This window comes from Momordica charantia, assembly GCF_013281855.1.
Source record: "Momordica charantia cultivar OHB3-1 chromosome 10 unlocalized genomic scaffold, Mcharantia_2.0 BLBB01000010.1, whole genome shotgun sequence".
NCBI classification, from domain to species: Eukaryota; Viridiplantae; Streptophyta; class Magnoliopsida; order Cucurbitales; family Cucurbitaceae; genus Momordica; species Momordica charantia.
Window position 1 is genome coordinate 9020615 of NW_028275158.1, and position 23422 is coordinate 9044036.

General features: G+C 30.2%; 1 protein-coding gene across 3 annotated transcripts; it reads left to right on the forward strand.

Annotated features, from left to right (window-relative positions):
• The first annotated feature begins 18990 nt into the window (after positions 1 to 18990).
• On the forward strand, positions 18991 to 22764 carry LOC111023631 (transcription factor bHLH123). Of its 3 annotated transcripts, none has more exons than XM_088117020.1 (7): positions 18991 to 19445; positions 19546 to 20143; positions 20233 to 20361; positions 20460 to 20525; positions 20683 to 20742; positions 20879 to 20941; positions 22099 to 22764. In XM_088117020.1, exons 1-7 carry the CDS (start codon positions 19201 to 19203, stop codon positions 22246 to 22248), a joined length of 1311 nt encoding a protein of 436 aa, XP_087973146.1. In that variant the 5' UTR covers positions 18991 to 19200; the 3' UTR covers positions 22249 to 22764. The 3 variants fall into 3 exon arrangements, with proteins under 3 accessions (XP_087973146.1, XP_022156796.1, XP_022156797.1); XM_022301104.2 differs by having other exon boundaries at positions 19013 to 19445; positions 20683 to 20748; XM_022301105.2 differs by having other exon boundaries at positions 19029 to 19445; positions 20236 to 20361; positions 20683 to 20748.
• Positions 22765 to 23422: the final 658 nt, after the last annotated feature.

A 23422-nucleotide genomic window follows, 5' to 3' on the forward strand; every position in this document is an offset into this window, starting at 1 on the left:
AATTTTCAAATCATTTGAATTACAAACACAAGTCAATGAAAAGAGAGGTGGTCTTATATGGCACTCAAATCTTCAACCCCCATTATAATCCTATAGAATCTTTTTTAAAGAAAAAAAATGTTTAAGCAATTGAAGAGAGACACCTTCTTATTAAATAAATGTTTGAATTATATAAATGGTTTAGAGGGGTTAGGTGAGGATATCAAGGATTTGGGCTAGTCAAACAAGAAGAGAATTTTTCATTGCCTCTCTCTTTCATGTATGATTAAACTTTTGATTTTATGTTATTTTACTATATATGATTTTTCTAAAAAAATATCTAGTCCTCAGTCCAGTATGATTTTAGTTTATGTATTTTATCTTTATTTATTGGATTATGTTTGAGTTGATAATTTTCTGATTGAATTAGTCTCTATGCTTCCATAGAAGGTAAGTGATTGTTTTTAATTTTATGTTTTTTAAAATTAAGTTTATAAACATTAATTTTATCTATGTCTTTTGTTTTGTTATCAAAATTTTTAAAATCTAAGTCAAAATTTTTAAAACTAAAAAGATTAATTTTCAAAAATTTGATTTTGTTTTTGAAAAATTTAGTTAAAAACTCATTTTTTCGAAAAAGAAAAATATATATTAAATATAAAGTGTCAATCAATATGCATCCTTTTCAAAAACAGAAACTAAAAGCGAAACAGTTATCAATGGAGAGACCGTAACAACTAAGTCTTTTTCTTCTTATGTTTCAAATTAATAGATGGTCTAAATATGTAAACAATTATCGGACATGATTTTAGGAAAACTTTCGATAATGTATGAAATTCTGAAATGAAAGATTTGGTTCTTTATTCCCTATTTTGCTTTTTCTCCTATTTTTTTATGGAAATAATTATTAAAAAAATTCTTTTTCATTTTTTTTTTATTTTGTCGTGTGCTTGATCCTTATAAAATGGGTTCATTGCCTGAACTGAACTTGAACTGAACTAATCAATGCATGGCTTTAACCCAAAAATATTTTATAGTAGATCACAAACTCAAGGTCCTTGTCACCCAAAAATATTTCAGGGTAGATCACAAACTCAAAGTCCTTGCCACTATACTATTTCAAGAGACTCGCCTTTTTCATTTTTAGTCATTTTTTTTTATAACTCATAATCTCGTGTAGTTTCACTTATTAGATCTCTATAATCGGAGACTCGTCCTCAAAATGAGAGGGAGAGAAGTCCTGACTACGCGCCGCGTAGGGCTCAAACCAAAGAGGGAGATATCCCCATTAGGCCACAAGTCTACTACACCACCATCCGGATGGTTTTCATTTTTAGCTTTTAAATGCCAGGTAAATGTCAAATATTTAAAATAATACTATAATTATAAATATTATATTTTTAAAACTTTATTTTCAAAGGGAAAAAAAATTTTACTTCAAATTCTAAGAAGACTAAAAAGAAAAACACAATCAGGCGGGAAAAAACATTTTAAAAGTAAAAAATAGAGAACAAAAATCAGAAACACATTTAATATAGTTTTTAAAAGATGGGAAATATGAGATAATCATCTTAAATATGGATCCGTCCCAGACAATTTGAGTATAAATCAATTGATTAAGACATATATTAAAAGGTACAAAGTTTAAATCTCCACTTCACGTACTGTTGAACTAAAGAAATCGATCTATCCAAACACAATTTAGAAGTACAACTTATGCAACGACCACTTTCAAACAATCAACTATCATAAAGGTTACATAAACTAAAAAAGTCACTAGATCCACACCATGGTCATCCAACAGTGCCATCACAACTTAAATGATGTCTCCTTTTATAGTCCTATTATTATAATTGTGATCAAAATCCAGTTAAATAATGAGAAGATTGGTAATATGTATAAATAAGAACAACTATCCTCATCAATATAAAATCTATTGAGTGAAATAGAAAACAAAGCAATGAAAGTTTGTATTAAAAGTGAACAATATCTCTATCATCGTATAAATTACAGAGAAGATTGTTGGTTTCCTCCTAACATCGATCATACAATTTGCTCGAGTAACGTCGTACGTTAACTTTGCCACAAAGCTACACCAAAACGAACAGATCTTACTAGAACAAGAACCTATATTAAATTTAACAAAGATTTCAAAATTTGTAAGAAATTATATGCATACCCTCTTGTCTGTTTGGGGAGGCAGCCTTTTGATAAAGTTGGATGGCTAGAAAATTGTTGAAGAAACTGCATAATATATAAAATAATAATTTATTTGTGCAGTACTCCAAATAATAAACAAAGCTAAATTGGTGGAAATCTTAGTTGGCTTTCGTCGGTGGAATCATATATATAGGTTAAATTGTCCCATTTGGTGGGTGACTAAGCGGCCGTATTATCTAAAAAGAGAAGCCTATAATTTAAACTATACAATACCTATATATTATTTATATACATCAAGATAAATAAGAATTCATTTTAATTAAATACCATGTATGAAACTTTAATTTATTATATATCTCATAGTTAGATCTATTTTCATCCCCAAGAGGAATCCATTTTGAATGGGATTTATTTTTCTGGAATGTCTCAACCCTGTGTATTAGTAAAATTGTATTATCTATAAAGAAATAATATAATTATTAAATCTCTGCCATTTAACTAATCATTAAAATTATCAATTATATTTATCTTTATTGGTAATATCGTAAAATAAAATTTGGATGAATTATTGAGACGTGACAAATTTCTTAATCTTTTCGTCTTTAAATCTAGATTTTTCTTCTAATCCAAAAAGGTGTAAATGGTTTGAGTGAAGTCAAAACCAATTGAAAATGGAGGCCATACAAATTGGTAAGGAGAAGTTTTAGCATTTGGCAATATTATGTCCGTTGACTTTCTAACAATTGTTTTTTTTAATTTGTTGACTTAGGGAAGCTGAGATGTCCCATTAGAGAGTCACTATTTTTACCCTATCACATCAAACCCTAATTTTACACTAACAACAATTATGACTCTCTTAATTAGTGCTTCCTGACATAATGACATTCTAAACTTTAATTAATTTAATCAAAACAAAGTTTGCACACGTTTACAATTATCTCTTTACTTATCTCCTTTGAAACATTTTGATTTTTACACTTACGTTTTTTTTTTTATGATTTATTCCATGTACTTTAAATTTGGGACAATTATCTACCCGAATAGATATCTTATTTTAATTTTACTCATATTTCATATTATAGGTTTGTTTTCTCCATCCATTTTTATTAGGGAGCATTCAACTTAAGTGAAAGATTCATCCTTTTGCACTAGTACTGCTATGATTAGCATTTTAACGATTCACAAATAGTTTAAATTTTAACTTCTTAGAAGACTTAAACATTATTTTTCTTTAAGTATGGGTGACAAAAACTTTATAAGAGTGAAGATTAATGATGATGATGCAAGATTTGGATTTGAGGTCCAACGAATACCTCACACAAAAGATCTGCATATCAATCTTGTGCTAAGTACAATACACTCTAATGTCTAAGATAAACAAAATATTTAGTTGAGGGTAACAGAAAGTAGAATTGCGTAGAACGTATCTTGCGCTCATGGTCTCTCCTCTTATTTATAGAGAGTGTTTGCTTGTGTTGATCATTCGGATAGACTGGCTCGACTATTGACTCGACCAATGTGATACTAAGTCCAAACACACTATGATACCTAAGTCAGATAAAGGTTCATTTATGAAGGTAACAAAAAGTAGAGTTGCGTAGAATATATCTCAAATCTCGTCTCTTCTCTTATCTATGGAGAGATTCTGCTCTGATGGGCTGGTTTGCTCGAGTCAGGTGATCCAACCCGATCAATTTGATTCGGACAGCTCAACTCACCTCGCTTCCTTTTAATTCTTCTTTACATCAATCTATATGGTAATTCCACCGGAAACAAATAATATATTTTTTAATCTTAAAAGACACATTAGTTGCTTAATAATTAAACACGAGAGAGAGAGAGAGAGAGAGAGAGCCGACCCACTTGAACACATGAATATGTGTCCCACGAGACGTGTTTCACTCTACCAAGTTTTCTAGGTTGACTTTTAAGGACAAAGGGGGAACACCACAAAACAGAAAAAGATTTGAGAGAGACACCAAGCACACCTTATTACAATTTACATTTCAAAAACACACAAACACATGCCCCCTTTTTATTATATTTATTGTTTTTATAATGTCACTCTTTTTCGCTTGCCAATAGATTTTCTTTTAAGATTTAATCCACATTTTTTGCACTTGTTTTATTTTGTTTTGGTCTTTTGCCTAAATCGATAAAAATTTTGTTATGTATTTAATGGAAACTTTGTTCTTTCTTTGGTTGGAAAGATGGTTGGATTTACTTTCAAAGTAAAAATATTTTAACTAGTTAGGCGACAGAGATGATATAATCGTCTGAGGTTGAGTTTTAAAGTCACATATTTTAAGTTTGGTAATAAATTTGAAAGTAGATTATTTATAATTTTGATAGGAGACCACGGAAATAAAGGGATTGTGACAATTTTTTGTCCTTAATAGAATATATATAGAAATTGTTTTTTCCTAGATTATGAATAGTTAATTATTTGAATTTATAATCATATTTTTACTTTTACAAGTCATCCAAAATAATTTCCAAAGCAAATAACAGAAAACTGACCTTTCAGAATAAACACTATCATAGTCTCTAAATTTTGTTTTAAATTATCTATTTTTGAAATTTTATCTTATAAATACTATTTCCATCGAGTAGTTACTTATTTTACACCATCTATTTTTTAATAAATGTTTTTAAAATTTTTATTTTCAATTTTGAAATTATACTAAAAATTCAATTGTATTGGTAGAATTGGTAAAAAGCATACTAAACAAAATTGAGAGAGGTAGTAGTAAAAAACATATTGAACAAAATTTAGAGGAAGTAGACATAATTTTTAAGACGAGGTCGTTATCAAACAGGATTATTAAAAAGAAGGAAACAAAAGGACGGACGAGATTTAAACTTGTATTTTTTAATTATGTTGTGGGTTTTTTTTTTTTTAATTTATGGCTCTTCTTTTCAAACTCACATGTGGTGACACCCTTGTAGGCTGTATTTGCTAATATAAATCCCTCTTACTCATTTTTCACTCACTTTGGTGTACCCTTTTGTCCCCTCCCTTCAAATTGTAGATGCCACTACTTTTTGTCTATAATTTCTTCTTCCTTTTAATTTCTCTTTTTAATTTTTTTCTTTTTTTAATGTGAAAAAAAATTAAAATTCTTTTTGTTTGTCAGCTTCTGCACCTCATCCTTAGGCCATTCTGACATCACTCTTTCTCATTATTACATTTTGCTTTGGAAAATTGCACAACAATCTAATCTAAACCCCATTTTGCCCCTCTCTCTTTTCTCCTTTTAGTAACTTCAAAGTTTGGTAAGTTTTTATCCCTAATTATGTAATTTATTTAAAGTTACCTTTATTTCACCCCTTCGAGTTTTAAACTTTAAAGTTGGTTTTCTTTTATAAAACAAAGCTGCCAAGATGTATCATTTTCACAATTTTATATGTTGCCAACTTTAGAAATAATTAGTTTTTGAGTTACATGAATTAAAGTATGTCAATGCTCGTAGAATTTTATTTTTATCATCATTTATGGAACTTTTACAATCAACTATCATCATTATCATATGATAATTACGAAATTCGGCCTTAAATATTCATATTATATCATTCTATAATATTTTTCTTATATAATAAAAAAATTACAAAATTTCAATTTCATCCCTAAAGCTGCATAGCAAATGAAAATACAATTCAACCTATTTTCTATCATTGTCAATAAATTTAATGATTGCTCAAGTTGGTTAAAAAAAAAATCTACCTTGAGTTCAAAATTTTCCCATCTCACTAGTGTATTTTCATATATAGGTGTTGTATCAACATCTGAGTGTGAATTCAAATGAATTTTTTTGTTTTCCAAAATGTGTGAAAAGGAGAAAAAAAAAGTAATTATGAGACAAATAAGTGTGGCTTCAAGCTTGAAAACATTACAAAAGAAAACTTTCATTCTGTCATAATTAATTTAATTATTTCCTATGGCACTACTCTTAGTGGTCCTATGATACTTACTAGTATACAATCACACCCTTCCCTTCAATCCAAACCAAAATTTTAATCTTGCTCATCATTTGTTCATTCATATTGGCAAAATTTTTGTCCAAACCATATACCAAATTGGAGAGAGAGAGAGATTTTATGAAGTCAATTTCAAAGTGGAGCAAAAGAACAAACCAAAGTGTGATTCACATGTAGATTATCCTACTTTGGAATATAGGGCAATAAAACCCAAATTTGGAATTGATTCTCAAAATGAAAGAGAGGGTTTGATTGGCTAAATAATTACCATTTTATTGGTAGGGAATATTCAGCCCTTCTTCTAAATAATGGCTTCCAATTGTAGAGTTTGATTTCACACTTAGAATTTTTTTCACAGTTTTTGTATCAAATACATTTTAGTTTCTATGTTGGCAAAGCTTCATCTCTTGATCAAGAGAGTTTCAGAAAGGGTTAGTTTGGGCAGTTGCATTGGAAGAATAGGTAAAAGAGATGTAGTTAAAATCAAAACATATAGCCTTCATTAACTTAATTCGTGACAGTCAAGAACGTGACAGTCGTTTTAAATATTTTGATAACAATTTATAACTGAAAAGAATAAATTTATTAAGAAACAACATTTTTGTTTCATGATAATGGTTTGTAAACAATTTCTAAAGAATTCTATCCAGTAAAACAAGTAGTTGTGTTTTTATTGTTGTCATGCTCTCTAGTATTTGTTGAAGTTCAACTCTAAATACCTCACGTATCTCCACAGTGGTATGATATTGATATTGCCCGCTTTAAGCATAGCCCTCACGGCTTTGCTTTTAGTTTCACCCAAAATGCATCATATCAATGGAGATAATTGTCCTCTCTTATATACTCATGATCATTCCCTTCCCTAGTCAATGTGAAACTTTGTCTGTAATTACCTTACCAACCCAACAATAAGAATATGAAAAGATTGACAAATGACAATAATTTAAAAGATAAGAATATAAAAAAATTTGCTAATTTATTTCTAATAATTAATTGAAATTTTTATAACTTGACTTTAATTATAATTAGTAATAAAATTTCAACCAGATATACAACTTTCTTTTAACTTCTACGATTACATACAGATCTTCTCTCTTTCATTTTTTCCTACAAAATTTTATTTACTCTCCATACTTATTTTGCGTCTTCTTCCTCTGTCTCAATTTTCTTTTTCTTAAATATAAAACACATATGTACCAATATCTCATGCAGATGTTTAGGAGTTTACTTTAGGATTGAAAAATATATTTTTTAAAATTATTTTGTTACTATTTTTGTTTTATAAGTTTGTGTATGATTCGAATTCTTTAATTTAATACTTGCAAAAATTTTAATTATTTAGTATAAATAGAAAGATTCATTCTTCATTTTAATTTTAATTTTAATTTATGATCATATAAATTTGAAATATCACGTGCACAGCTAAAAATTAGTAAATATAAATGTTGGTTTATATTTGGATGTGTCTAAGTTTTTTTCAATTTTTTTTATATAATAGTGTGTAGGGGTGTAAATCCGAAGTCATAAATAAGTGCTTTAATTAGCCGAGCTAACCTTGTTTCAATGTAGTTTGGGAAAAAAAGAGACAAATAAAAGCGTGTCTGAGTGGTTTGAGAGTGGCTAATTTGGAAAAGCAATCTTTTGTTTTTATCCTTAATTTTTTAAAATAAGTATTATGGTTGGTTCGTAAAATTAATGGTTGTGCATTTAAAATCATCATCCATGATTTTATTAGAAGGAACTAAAAAGAAATTTAGTTGTTGAAAAATTAGTCATATGTAAAACATTTTTTTTACAAAAAAAAAATTATAAATCAGTAGTTTAAAAATATTTTCACTGAATTTCTGTTCTACAAAGCAGAAATCCACTTTCCAGAAAAAAATAATAATAAAATAAAATAAAAAATCTCTCAAAAAAACCCTTTAAATTTTGGTTTTGATGGCTTCAGAAAAATGTTTTAACTTCAAAATATCTTCTTAGTTTGAAATAATTTCTTACATTATTTAGAATAGTCTTCCACTGATAAATATAGTATAATTTATATTACTAGGATTGAAAACTAAAAAGACCTTTTGACTTTTAACGTATAAATTTACATATTATCTTTCTTTAGAAAAGTTATTGTAAAATATAATTTACGTACACCATCAAAATTATTGAAGAATTTATTGAAAACTCAAAAGTCATGTCCAATTTTGGAGTTAAAGCTGTTAGGAAATTGGAATAAAAAGTTAATTAAATATATAATAAATACTATATTTTACTTTAAAAAATGACATTTTGGGTCTATTAAAACATATGAAAAAAAAGAAACAACACAAATGGTTAAATGAGAATATAAAATTTTTACTCTATAACATAATTAAAAAAAATTATAAAATATCGATATTTATTTAATTGAAGAACAAAAAAAATTAATTAATAGACAAAAAAAAAACAAAAATAGCATGCTTAAGAAAACAATTAAATAAAGTGAATAAAAAAATTGATAGTAAAATGACTTTTTTTTTTTTGTTGATGAAATAGTAAAAAATGACTTTGAATTTAGAGATGAGAGAAATTAAAGTTTAAGGTACAACGGTGTCTACTTTGTCTAAGATGTGGGTCCTATATATAGAAGCATATTCATACAAAATTGTTTCTTCTACTCATAATATGTTGGATTTTTTCCTAGAATAATTTGGCTTGACTTTAGATGCATAATTAATAATATTTCACGAAACTCCTAAGTCAACGTTATGCTCATTTGGAGCAATTATTCAATCGGAAGAGAAGTTGGAGCTGTGTTTGACCAACTATTTTAATTAGTACTTAGGGTTAATTTTTCATCGAGACACACAATTTTATTTATTTGTTTACCTTATAAATAGATGTTTAGTATAAAAGTATTCGAATCGAGATGTAATGAGCATATGGGTAGAGTTACAAAAATGAAAAATGAGCGAAAATAAAATTTTGACCTATAATTTCATAGGAGATTTTTGTTTTAGTTTTTAAACTCAATTTGACCTTTTTATCAAAATTAATGTGTGATATATTGATATGACGCATTTAAAACATAGCATAGAAAATAAAATATTGTTTATTGTAATGATTTTTTATTTCAGAAAATTTTTTTCATTTGTGAAAAAATGTATAAACATTTTAGCTAGAATTGATGGCCACAAAGTAGCCAGAAATATGTAATTTTTAATAATAGTGAGTAAAAAATATATAAGAAATAATTAGAGAAAATTATATTAAAAAATGTTTGAGAAAAGAGTATAATTTTTCTTTCTTTCTTTCTTTTTCCTTTGTATTTGTATATTTGTATTTAAGCAACCAATTTCTAAGCTCAATATCAAACTGATGCACGTAACTTAAAATTGTTTTTAAAATATAGTACATAAAATTTGACAATTTAGCATCAAGGGATCGATTCAAGATTTTTATGAAAATATTTAGGACTAGTTTAGTAATATTTTGTTTCTTATTATTTATTATTTTTTTAATAAATAGAATTAAAACTGCATTTTGTAACTCTTTTTTCCTTCTTATTTTATTAAAAAAGAACGAAACATATTTGGTAACACTTGTTTCTCTAAAATTTCAAATTAAAAAAATATATATGAATTTTTTCTAATTAAAGATTATTCAATTTTTTTATGTTATATTTATTTTTTAAAATATTTATTAAGCATTTCATGAACCAATAATGATAAAATAATTATTTTATTTATATATTGAAAAAAACTAAACTAGAAAATACGAACAAGAAACAAGAATCTTAATTTTGGTATTTACAAAATTTCTAAATTTAAAAGACGTTTCTTATTTAGAAACATGAACAATTACCAGATGCTTATATTTCTCAAAAACTATAAATAATAAATAAGAACATTATCAAATAAGTTCTTAAATATCAATATGGAATGTTTTGAGGTATAAAGATCAAAATAAAATATGAGATGGAGATGAAAAATATAAATAATAAATAAGAACATCATCAAACAAGCTCTTAAATATCAGAATGTTTTGAGGTATAAAGGTCAAAATAAAATATGGGATGGAGATGAGATTTTGACTTATTAATGTTGATGTCGGTTTCTGAACAAGCGCTGCATAAGTGGCATGGAGGTTTTACATACGCCTCTTACAAGCTCTGGGATACTTGCACACAAAAATCTAGTACTTGTATGCTGCTCTACCAAATGCACTCCGTTGCTTAAGTTAGATTTCAAGTTGGGAGCAGACGAGGTATGGAACAATAGAAAATGCAGTAATCTCGAGGGTGAGAGTTTGCTTGAGTGTGTATTGAATTCTCATAAGGAGTCGTGTAGAGAAAGTCGACTTACCTCGATTGGGGTTGCTCTCTTCCTTATGTATGGAGAGAGAGTGAGTTCTAATATGAGAGATGGACATAGAGAGGTGGCATGTCGTACCTGAGGGTCCTTGGAGGACAATTCGACATTCTCCTTCCCCCTCTGTGCTGCAGATCAGGGGATCGGCAACATCTTGGATGCATTCTCTAAGGCGTATCGTAGTTTGAGTATAGGATATCAATTACCTTGCCCGCTAGCTGTCCTTCGTATGGATTGTCCAACTGGTGCGCCTAGTGTCACGGTCGTACATTTTTTAACCGCGCGGCATCATGATCTAAGCTCGACTATAACCAGCCTTACGGGGAACTCTAGCCCCAATTCACTTTTTGCGCCCTTTGTGGCCTCGTCGGACCTTAGGCGAGGTTCTTTCTTCCTCGACCGAACTTCAATTCGCTTTTCGAACCATCTTGGTTCTCGGCCACTCGGCCGTCCTGCTCCTACAATGAGCCAGGACCTTACCGGGATGAGTTTTGACCTATAACGGGATCATAACGAGCTTAAAACGGCAACCAGGTACAACCGGGAGATTCCTGCTACTTAACTATGTCAAAACTAGCTTATCGGGTCCATCGGACGCCTCTAAGACAATTCCTGATGAGAAACTAGTCAATAACGGGCTAAACAACCTGACCGGGTACTGCCAGGATGATTCCTGCCGAGATTCGGACAAGGAATGACTAAACATGGCAATCGGGATGAGTCTTGCTGCTTACCGTGCCAAGACTAGCTTTTTCTCACTTACCGGGTACCCACCGGGACTCTAGGATGCCACCCCAAGCATCGGGATGTCATCGGGCTTCGCTGCTCGCTTGGGCATGCATACCGAGAACCGACCCATGTATGTATCTATCATCGGGACCTTCCGGACATCCAACCATCGGGACACTATCGAGGCACAACGACTCTTACGCTCGTGTCATGTCGTTCGAGCATACCGTACTGCATAAGGACCTCTATGTGCAACCTCCAGCCCATGGGACGAGGTGCAATGCCGACACACCCGTGTCGTTTGACACTGTCCTTGAGATTCCCATTCTCGAAGGAAGACGCCCAAGACCTTGGTCTTGCAACACTCGCTCGCCCACGCCATGACACACACATGTGCCATGGGGTAGCTCACTTAGGCCACAGGGCTCAGGGGTGGTGGAGAGCTGACATCATGCCTCCCCTTAAGGTACATTCTAAGGCATTCTTGGTCTGGCAGGCGTATACGTGCAAAGTGGCGATGAGTCATTCGTCAACGTAGAGCGCACGTCTGAACTCTGATTGACACGAAACTTGGCGTGCTTGCATATCTCACTTATATGCATCTAACTCTAAAGTCGCTCGTCCAAACTCTCGACGGAACTCCGACTTCTAGAGTCATGGCTCGGGGCCCCAACTGGCCCCCGTTGAGCTTGTCACCGACACCACTGACATTGCCTTCGCCTTGCATTCTACATACACCTTCTCTAGGAATTCTTGTGCACATCCTTGGGGTGTGATAGGTGATGCACCGTCCTCCTTGGTTGCATCACGACACTTCTCTCTCGGCCCTCAACATGACCCGACGGGCGACATATGCATGTCGCCACCACTTGTCCACTATGTGGGCGTCACAACCTACTCTCTACTAGTATGGTTGTGACACCTAGCCCCCAACGATGTGCTTGGAATTGGGTCCAGTGCACTCAATTTCTAATTGGTCGTCTTATGATTCGGTCCATACTGTTGAACTATGCGTGGCACCTTGATCTTACCCGATAACTATTAATATAGTTATTTTGGAAGGTTAAATATATTTGTTCTTTATATCATTCTTCATTTGTCTATAATCTTTAAACTTTTCATTTCTCCCTTATGTATTAAAATAATTTCAATTATATCATTTAGTAAAAAAAAAAAGTTTGTTTGTTTGTTTTATATAATAGTAAAAATTTTGTTAACAAAAAAATTGATGTAATATTGTAATGTTAATTATTATTTTATGGATATATTTGTACATGTGATTATATTACCATGAGCATAATGTGATCCATCTATCAAGTTACATGCATACATGTTCAAATATGTTAATAAAAAAATAATTTAATAACACGCCATCTTTTTATTACCAAATTTTAACTTTTTTCCCTTTTTATATAAAATGACTATTGAAAATTTTTAATAAATATATTAGGATAAAAATTTTAAATTTAAAAGATTAAGGACTAAATTAAAAATATCCCTTAGTTAAAACAATGGGGTATATTTAGGCCTTGGGTTTGATTTTGGAGAGGTTAAAAGTGATTAAAGAATAATTTGAATTGTTTAAGTATTTAATCAATCTTAGTTTTTTATTGCATATTTACTTTAATATGTAAAATCTTGAGAACACTAGCTTTTGTAATCAAATTTAAGCAAAATTTGTTAATCAGAACATAATTCGACTGGTTAAGGCATATAACTTCGATCAAAAGGTCTATAGCGACGTTCGTTTATAGTTTTTCAAGTTCAAAATAGAAATTTAGGACTTATTTGATAATTTTCATATTTCTTGTTTTCATTTTTTTTCTCTTTTAAAAAAAGGTAAAATAAGAACTACCTTTGTAATTTCTTGTTTTTTGTCCTCTAAAATTTTAAACTAAAAAATAAAACATTTATATGAAAGTTCAAATTTTAAACTAAAACATTCAAAATTTAACGTTATATTTATTTCCAATATTATTATACATTTCTAAGGAAAAAAAATGATAAAATATTACTTCTTTTCTTATATTTTGGAAAAAAAAAACCTAAGAAACTTGTTTAAAAAAAAATTTGAAAACAAGTAGGAACACTATAAAAAAAGGTTGGTACCAAATACTAACATATTGTTTATTACAGTCATTGTATTAAATTTTCTATCATGATATTTTTATTGACATTTCCATGTGTTTCTATAGATTTGACGTCGATACGAGAAGTAAATCAATATTTTCACAATATTAAGAAAAATCAACAAAATATCACTAATATAATATTAATCATTTTTAACCTACTTAGAAATAGTGAATGTTTATTTGTTAATTTAAAGAATTTTTTATTTTATAATTTTTTCATAAAGATCTATCGAGATCAATATTTTATTAACATTTTTATGAAATTAAATTCTCGATATTTTCTTCATCATCGATGTGTAAATAAGGCGCGGTGTAATATAAATTGGGGGTGAGGTGAAAAGGGTAATATGGAGAGATGAGGTGGCGTTTTAAGTAGAAAGAGGGGAGAGAGAGGAAATGATTAATCGGAAGAATTTTGTATTTAGCTCAGAAAAGAAAATATGGAGCAAGTCATTTTCCAGGCTCTGACTCTTATGGTGGGGAGGAGAGAGAAACAGCGTGGGCCCCACCTGTCTTCGCACGCGTGCACGCCGTGTGGACCCAACTCGTTGACCCTTTTTTTTCCTTCAAATTTTATCTTAAAAAAATAAAAAATAAGGAAGAGAAAAAAATGATAGATATCTTTGACTCAAGGAGTTTTTCAATTGCTTTATTCTAACCATTGCAAGTCTTCATCCGTTGGATTGAGCAGGAGCTGTTTTGAAACGAAACCCAAATTTTCAGGTTGGCCATATACATGAACCATCCAATTTCAATTGCATGGTCAACTCAATCCAACCTAATATTTTGGATTGACCAAATTGTTGGATTTTTTTTTTAAATTATCACGAGGATGGGGAGTTAGGATTGAAACTAAATAGACGAATGAGATTAAGATACAATTGAAAACCTTAAATGAAGGGTTAAGATTAAAATTAAATGGACGGTTTATATTGAAGATATAAATATATATAATTAAAATAATACACATGTATGCATAAATTCGGGTTGGATTGGGTTTACTCGATGTTTAAAAAATTGAACCCGAGACCCAACCCAATCCTTACGGTTTGGGTTGGATTTGCGGGTTTTTCGAACATCCCTACTAACCATTCCTCTCTCTCTTTACAGAAAGATCAAAATGAATATTTCGAGAGTAGAAAATCAATATAGATATTTAAAAAGTATAAGAATGAAAATAAACTAAAATTAAAAAGTATACCAATTAAAAATCTAAAATTAGGCCGTTGTTGATTTATTATTCTAATTGTCAAGTCTATAACTTTTGTTTTAAATTTGTCTCTGTACTGATAAAAATTTATGTTACTGTCCTTATAGTGAATATAATAATTAAGCAGGTAGATTGAAATTGAGGGAAATAACCTTCTACATTTTACTTCTTCTGTTTATTTGTTACTAAATTTAAGGTTAAATTCCAAGTTTGAGCCTTCCCTTTTAAATTGTGTCTAATAAGTTTTTCAACTTTAATGAAGTATTTAATAGATAGTCTAAATTTTATTTTTTAGTACAACATATGGAATGAGAGATTCAAACTCACGACCTTTTATCCTACATAGGTGTCCTAACTCGCTAACTTATATTTAGATTGACTTTTTGTTTTGAAAATTTAGCTAAGAGTTCAAATATGTTTATAATAAAAGTTAAAAATATTTTTAAAATCGAAAAATACATTTGAATTATTAGCCAAATTTCAAACACAATTTTTTTTTTCAATTTTTGGCTTAAATTTAGAAAACAGTAGCAAAAAATACATGCAAAACAAAGAACATGAGTAAAATTAGTATGTACAGCTTAATTTTCAGGCTTTTATATATTATAATGTATAATAGTTTATCTTTGAGAAAGATCTTTTTAAAAAGTACTAATCTATAATTTAATCTCTCAACTTTGATATTTATTCTATTTTGATGCTAAACTTTAAGCTATTTTATTTTAGTCTCCAAATTTGCAAATATTTTATTTTATTTCCAAACTATATAAAAAAATATTTAGTTCTCATCATTAAATTTTCTTACTAATAATACAACAAAAATCTAAATGAAATTGAAAATTTGATACCTAACTTATTTACGTGTAGCTTTAAATATTTGTACATGAAGATGTTTATTGATTAGATAAATTACCGAAATGTAAGTTGTCAAGTTTTTATTAAGTAATTCACAAAAAAAATTTAATTATATGAGAAAAAGGAATTTGATATACAAAGTTCAAGAATTAAAATAAAATGTTTTAAAATCGAAATACAAAAAATAGAACAAATATAAACGTTAATGAACCCAATGAATCAACTGATAATGAATGCATAAAAAACTAAAATAAATAATATTTTGTAAGACTATCACACTTCTCATTGCTCGATCGAGATTGAAATCGTTTTAGTTAGATCATATCCAAGTTCATTTTGTCTTTACGAGGACCAATCCTGTTATTTTTAGGAGGCCTACGCCCCATGAAAACTATCTACCTGAATTTGTCCCTTGATTCGTAGGTAGTCGTGACACAAGGTTCATAATTTAATATTATGCACAATAAAACAATTTTTTTATGGGAGGATTCAAACTCATAACCTCTTGATTAAAGATTGGTGTCAATAACCACTGAACTCAATTCATGTTGATTAAATATTAAAATAAAATCACTCGTTCTAGAATCATCTCAAACATATGAGTAGTTGTTTTAAAAATATAATTCTAATTAATTGTTGAATCACTTAATAATAATAATAATAATAATACTAATTTAAGCCCTTAAAAAAACTTTAATTTAAAGTCGAAGTCCACTGATTCGTGTACGACAAAATTGACATTCCCACTAAATATCTGGTTTGGTCAGCAAGAAATCAACGAGACCTAATTTGAAAATCAATTGCTCATTTGTCAATTGGCCACATACTATTTTTTTTTTCCCTTTTTTTTCTCTAATTACCATACACATTTATTTCTCTCTTGTCGTTTTCAACATAATATGATTATCAAGCCCAATAAATTTGAATTTTAAAATTTTAACTAATGTTTTTACATTTTAACATAAAATAAAGTCAAAATTACCAAATTTTAGACCACGAAATAAATATATGTATATTGTCATATTGATAGAATTTGAGTTTGTCACCAAACATTTTAACAAAAAAATTAAAATTCAACAAACATTTGACATCAGTTTTATTTTTCGTCAATTAGTCGCTAGAGTTTCATCGACCAAAAGGAAACATTCTTATAGTGAGAAGCGATGTGAGTCGAATTGTCTGAGTTGGACTACTCTACTAGACCAAATAAGACTTAATCCAATTAGACCTCTCCAAGCCAAACTAAAGAGAATGTCTTTAAAAATAAGAGGAGTGATTTGAGGCACAAAGTACGACGACATAAAACATAAACATTTTACTAATCTCGATTATTGAACCTTTTATCTGATTTAAACATCAAACTTTTTGTATGATTTAAACATTGAAGTTGGGCATAGGCACCTAGTTGTATCGACATTATACAAGCTGTGCGGTACATTAATTGTAAATAATTATTACTAAATCTATTAGTTTTTGTCTCTGAAATACGTGTACACTATTTTGTATAATTCTTTTTTTCATCAAGTTTATTCTTAATTAACAACAACAATTTGACATTTTGAAAAAAAAAATACATATTTTTTGTATGACTTGATGCTTTTTTTAATGTTAAATATCTGTTTCATGTTATGTACTTAATTTTAGGGAGGAAAAAACAAAATCAACACTTCTAGATAGAAAAACCTACCTGGCCTGAATGGAAAGCCACGCATTTATTTCCTGATATTCGTGAGTGTCCGGGCCAGCTTACGCATACTTCGACTAATCTTACGGGACAACCATCTAATCCTACAATATTTGGTGTCGGAAAACACATAGTAATTACTAATTCCTAAAGTAAATGGTCATCATGGAAGAGAGAATTGAAAAATGACCTCTATTGAAATATAAAATTAAATGATAGTTTTAGCCTACATTTATTCGTCTAAAAGTTTTAGCCTACATTTATTCATCTAAATATTTGAGTGATATTTTCTTTCCCTTCTCGATTTGATTATTTTTGGATCATCAGTCTCTGAATTTTGAGCTTAATTTTATACATCTTCTTTTACCATGGTTTCTAATTAATTTTTTTGTACATCAAATTGGGGCGAGAAATTAATTTTTGTTAATTATTATGCAGGTTAAATTTCACTCCTATATTTAAATTTTAAATTTCTTCTTAGTATTTTTAACTCATTAATTTTAATAGTAGTGGCTGATAATATGTTGAAAAATTATTAATTTATATCAATATGTTACGTCAATTCATATAAGTATAGCCAATCTTAACATATCTTAAGATATATCTAACCAAAAAGTCATGAATTCGAATTCCTATTCTCACATGTTGTACTAAAAAAATATCATATCACGTATAAAGTTACACCAATTCACATCAGTATCATACTAATTTTGTTTTTTTGTTATATTTTGAGAAGATAAAATTGAAAATTTCATAAAGTATAAACTACCATAATTATTTTTTTGGACACTCATTTAATTAGGTTCTTTATTTGGTAGGTGAAATGAAATTCTTTTAAAAAGTTTGAAAATTGTGTTATTTGAATGTGTGAATGCAACGAGGGAAGGTAGGGGAGGATGGAAATATGAAAAACAAATCTTCCAAATTCATTATGTTATGCAGTAAATGACAATTATACCCTTTTTTATGCTTTTAAGACAAGTGGAATAGCTTCTCCAGCTTTGTTCAGACCAACCTGGCATTAGATCATTGGCCAAAAGCAAACTCTTAAAGGGACAATCTTGGAAAAAATTTCTAGTACCAGAGAAGTACTCCCTTCGTTTTCATTATATATATATATGTATATGTATATTTTTTAATACAAGAAGTGGAGTGGAGGATTCGAACTCATGATTTCTTTATTAGAAATACATATCAATTACTGTTGAGCTAAGGTCATGTCGACCCTTTTATTTATATTATAGTTTTACTTTTAAATAAATTTTTTTAATATTGATAGGCTCTATCTCATCTATAATATGGTGTTGATGTGACGAGTATTGAAAGGAAGAAGTATCCATATTCCTAAAGTACTAGAAATTTTTCGGACAAAAAACTTCCATCCTGACGAAAAGTACACAATTAAAAAATAAATGAATATCTTTTTATTTAAAAGTTAAATTGACAATTTAATTTTTATAGTTTGGAATTCTTCTTGATTTAATTTTCATAGTTTTAAACGTTTGAATTTGGTCGGTATATAATTTGTTAAAGCCTCGAAAGTTGTTCTTTAACATTATTTTACCTCCTTAAAAAACTTACACGTTTTCCATTATTTATCTACTTAGCCCTAAATTCTAATACAACCAATAAATTACATAGTCATGCACATGTAAATAGAAAATATGTTACGTAATATGTAATAAATAAAAACAGAAATGGTCCGTGGATTTAACAAAGTGAGTAAATTACAAAATTTTAAAATTACAAAGTGTGTGTATGGGTAAATGAAATTAGTTTTGAAAAAGTAAAGGAAAGAAAATAAAAAACGTCATCATAATAAAAGAGAATAAAAAAGAAAAGAAATTCAATTCCAAAACGACCTTTCCTCTGTCTAATCAACCCTCCCTGAAAAATGTCAACCAGATTTTCTTTTCTCGTTCTGAACCTCAAAAATAAATATTTTCATCTATTTTTTTTTTCTTTTGGTAAGTAATATAAATACCGATATGCCGCGAACCGTTTTCAATAGTTTTTTGTAAATAAAAACTTCACCGTTCACACAAAGATTCAGAGAAGAAGAAGTTTAAAAATCTGTGGAGGATTTAAATCTCGGAAGTGTGCAAGCTGGGTTTGATTCTGGAAGGTGCAGCCATGGCGGAGGAGTTTCCGAGCAGTGGAAACTGGTGGGACGCTTCTAGAAGCCGCTACGACGCCGGAATATCCCCCTCCTCCTCCTCCGTCACCACCTTCCCCTGGCCGCCGCCCGACATCGCCGACGTCAAGCCCAGATCCTCCATCCACGACTCCGACTCCGACTCCGCCTCCGCCGATCCCAATTTGCATTTCATGGGCTTGGGCCTCGCCTCTCCGCCCATCGATTGGAACCACCCCTTGCTGTAAGTACCATTCCATTTTTCTAATTATGTGGCGGCGGCTGCAGGAGTTAATTGTTTAGAATGAATAAAGACCACTCAACTAATTATTTTTACGGAACAGTCGCGGCGGAGAGAAGGCGGCAGAGAGTAGTTTCCGGTCGATGCTGCAGCAGGAGAATATGCAAGAAACCGGACAGCAGCAGCAGCAGATTCAATGGATGAGATCGGAGAAGCTGTTTTCCGGCGAGACTCCGGCGAGCGAATTCAAGGCAATAAACCGGGGGTTTTCGCTGGACCATCATCAGGCGCAGCCGCAGCAGTTCAGTCCTCCTCAGTACAGCTCCGGCGACAGCGCCGTCACGAGTTTCCCAATGGACACGGCGGCGAATTTATACGGAAGCTCGGCAACATTATTACAAGGCTTATTAGGAGGTGGCGACCAGCAACAAACTTCGCCGCCGGCGCCCGCCTTGAATTTCCCTTACAGTGCCCATTTCGCGATGAACTCCGGCGAGTTAATGCCGCCGTGGTCCGCCTCTAAAGTCCCCCCGTTTCTGAGAAACTCCCCGCCGAAAGCGGCTGCTCCGGCGCCGCCACACAGCAGCCACTTACACTTCTCCAACAACACGCCCTTCTGGAACGCCTCCGACATCAAAGACGTGAGACCCAGCTTTTTCCCCTCCTACAACCCCGCTCCCGCGTATCCGGATAAATCGAAGGTATATCAAATTAAATTAACAATTTAGTCGCTAAACTTTAACCATTTTTCTTTTTTAATAAATTAGACATGTATTGATTGATTGGATAGCAGAATATATCGGAGGTTCGTGATTCGGGAACAGTAGGGAAAAAAAGTGGGAATGATCACAATCAACAAACGGGCGCAGCTGCTAAAAGGCCCCGAAATGAAACTCCGTCGCCGTTGCCAGCTTTTAAAGTAATTAATCTCGAAAATTATTGAATGAAGTCGCTACAATACAGTAATAAAAAATTGTAATATTCAGTTTAATTTAAGGTTAATTTTGTTGGTTGCAGGTGAGGAAAGAGAAGATGGGGGACAGAATCACTGCGCTCCAACAACTCGTTTCACCTTTCGGAAAGGTATATTATTAACCTTATGAATTCAATTCCTTTCAATTTTCTCTATTTATTTATTTATTATTATTATTATTATTATTTTGGTTAAATATCAGAAATAAAAATAAAATGTTTTTTTTATTCTTTATTTTTAAAATGAATGTTTGTGATTTTGTGTCAGACTGATACAGCTTCAGTGCTGTCTGAAGCAATTGAATACATAAAGTTCCTCCATGAACAAGTCAGTGTAAGTGCATATTGCATATTGCATATCCATTTTATTATTATTATTATTATTATTTTGTTATGAAATTATAAACCTTTTAAAAAAATTGAAAATTGAAAATTATTATTATTATTTTGAATTTTAATTTTAGGTTTTGAGCACTCCGTATTTGAAGAGTGGAACTGCAGTACAGCAACAACATCAGCAGCAGCAGGTAAAGTATTGTTCTCCTTTCAAGATTCTACCTTTCATTAATTAATTAATCACTAAAATTAATTATATTATATGTTTTAGGTTTAATTATATATTTTCTTGTATCATTTTATGTTTGTCTTGTCTTGGTCGTTAGGTTCTTGCGATTAATTACCAAATGCTTCTTCATAAATAAACTTGTTCATTGATATAAATTTCGTTAAATCTTTTAGAAAATCTTTCTTCTGTTTTTAATATTTAGTTAAGATTTTTTTTTAGTTGTGAAAAAAAAGTTATGCCTGTTCTTCAGCTACTAACCAAACTAAGAGAAGTAATTTTTTTAAAAAATTTGTATTTCTAAATTTGGTTGTGATATTTCGAAACTATACTGTTTAGTAATAAATAAATAAAAAGCTTAATTTTTACAAATAGAGAACAAACCGAAAACCATTTACAAAACTATTCCTCAAACCTTATTTCTAAAATTAAAATGTTTAAGCCACTTTACTTTTGAATTCTCGTTTTTGAAAAACTAAACTTATAAAAGCTACCAATCCTTATTTGTTTTACCTGTACTTTTGAAATCTAACCAAAATTTAATAATAATAATAATTACAATAATCAAAATAAATAATCAAAGTTTTCACAATGGAAAAAAGAAGAGGAGAAATTAAAAGTAGAGATGATTAGAAAACAGAGAAAAACTTTAATAAACAAACACAAATTATAAAAACAAAAATATAATCAAACAAGCCCAAGAGAACTTTACCATAAGATTAATAATGATTTTAGAGAAAAAAAAAAGTTCTTTTCAACAAAAGCACTTCTACTGTAATTTTTTTTTTTAAAGCACTAATCCAATTCATTTTCTAAACCACTTTAAATTAAAAAACTAAACACCATCAAATTTCTTAAAAAAACTCTTCTGAAGAGGCAAAAATACTTTCCACCCTTTTAAAAGTCATCCCAAAAAACCTAATTAATCACAAAAACAATAGGGTTTTTTCTTAGTTATTCTTTTTCTGGTTTCCATGACATGTGAAAAAGGAATTGGAACCTTCAATCTTTTCAGACAAGAATATGTTATTATATCTTAATCCGCTGAACTATATACACGCTACAATAAGGTCGGGTTTTGAAACCGAAAATAACGACGTTGTGGGGTTGTAAAAATTGCAGAGCAGCGAGAAATCAAAGGAAGGAGAAGGAGGAAAGCAAGATCTAAGAAGCCGAGGGCTGTGCTTAGTTCCAGTTTCAAGTACATTTCCAGTCACTCATGAAACCACCGTTGATTTTTGGACTCCAACCTTCGGAGGAACCTTCAGATAAAAAAAAACCAATCCAAATTTCCAACCCCAACCTTAATTTCTTGATCTTACTCACAAATATAATACTATCAATATCACATCGTCCATCATATCCAAATCATATAATATATAGTTTATATACTATATAGTAATTAGTTAAATTACAGATATTGTTCTGTGCAACCAGTACATATCTTATCAAAACCCTAGAAAGTTTGGGAGATGATAAGATATCAGTGTACTGGTTTCCCTCAAGAACTCAAAATATTTTAGGTCACATTATTCCCAAAACAACCCCACTCTCACCCTCCAAAGCTGAACTCATGATGCAGATTTAGGGCCATTCTTGGGACCATTTAATTTTTCTTTTTCTTTTTTTTTTCTTTTTTGTACTCAATTCAAAGTAATCATAATTTAGAAAAGAAAAGAAAAAAAAAGAGCTAGCTACTAACATGATCTCTAGTTTGTTTGGGAGTTGTTCTTTATATTTGTTTTCTGTTTTTTGGAATATAAATTCAGTGAAAACATGTTTGATTAATTTTTTTTTATTTTTTAAGATTCTCTCTCTCTCTCTCTCTCTCTCTCTCTCTCTCTCTCTCTCTCTCTCTCTGTTTTTATTTTTTATTTTTTTTATTTTGTTTGCTCTCTCTTATTTGCTATACTGTGAATAGAGCTGTCATTGGCTTTAAGGTTTGTAAAAAAGAGAATTATAAAGTGATAAAAAAAGAGAAGGGGAAGGAATATTTGAGATTAATATTTAGAAATTAGCAAAGAGAGAGAGATTGTGGGGATTGGCAAATTGATTTGACATCTCACTTTTTAAAAAATTATTTTATTTATTTCTTTATTTGGAATATGTTAGTGGAAGTCAGAAGATGGCCCACAATTTCCTCCATTCCCATTCAACTCTTTTTATCATTATCGTTATTTTTCTTTTAATAAATATTTTAGGAAAAATATAATTTTCTTATTTTATATAAATATAAATTTATACGTGTAGATGCTCTTTCATATATATGCTCTTTTTGCTTTTGATCGAATGGTCAGAATGAGTGGCTTCCATTTCAAGATAATCAATTTCTGATCGTTGGATGTGGGAAGATCAGACGGTGTAAAATGATTTGAATCGTTGTGAGGGGGAAAAAGTTTTTAAGAGAATATATATATATATATATATATCGGTTTTATTCTTCTCA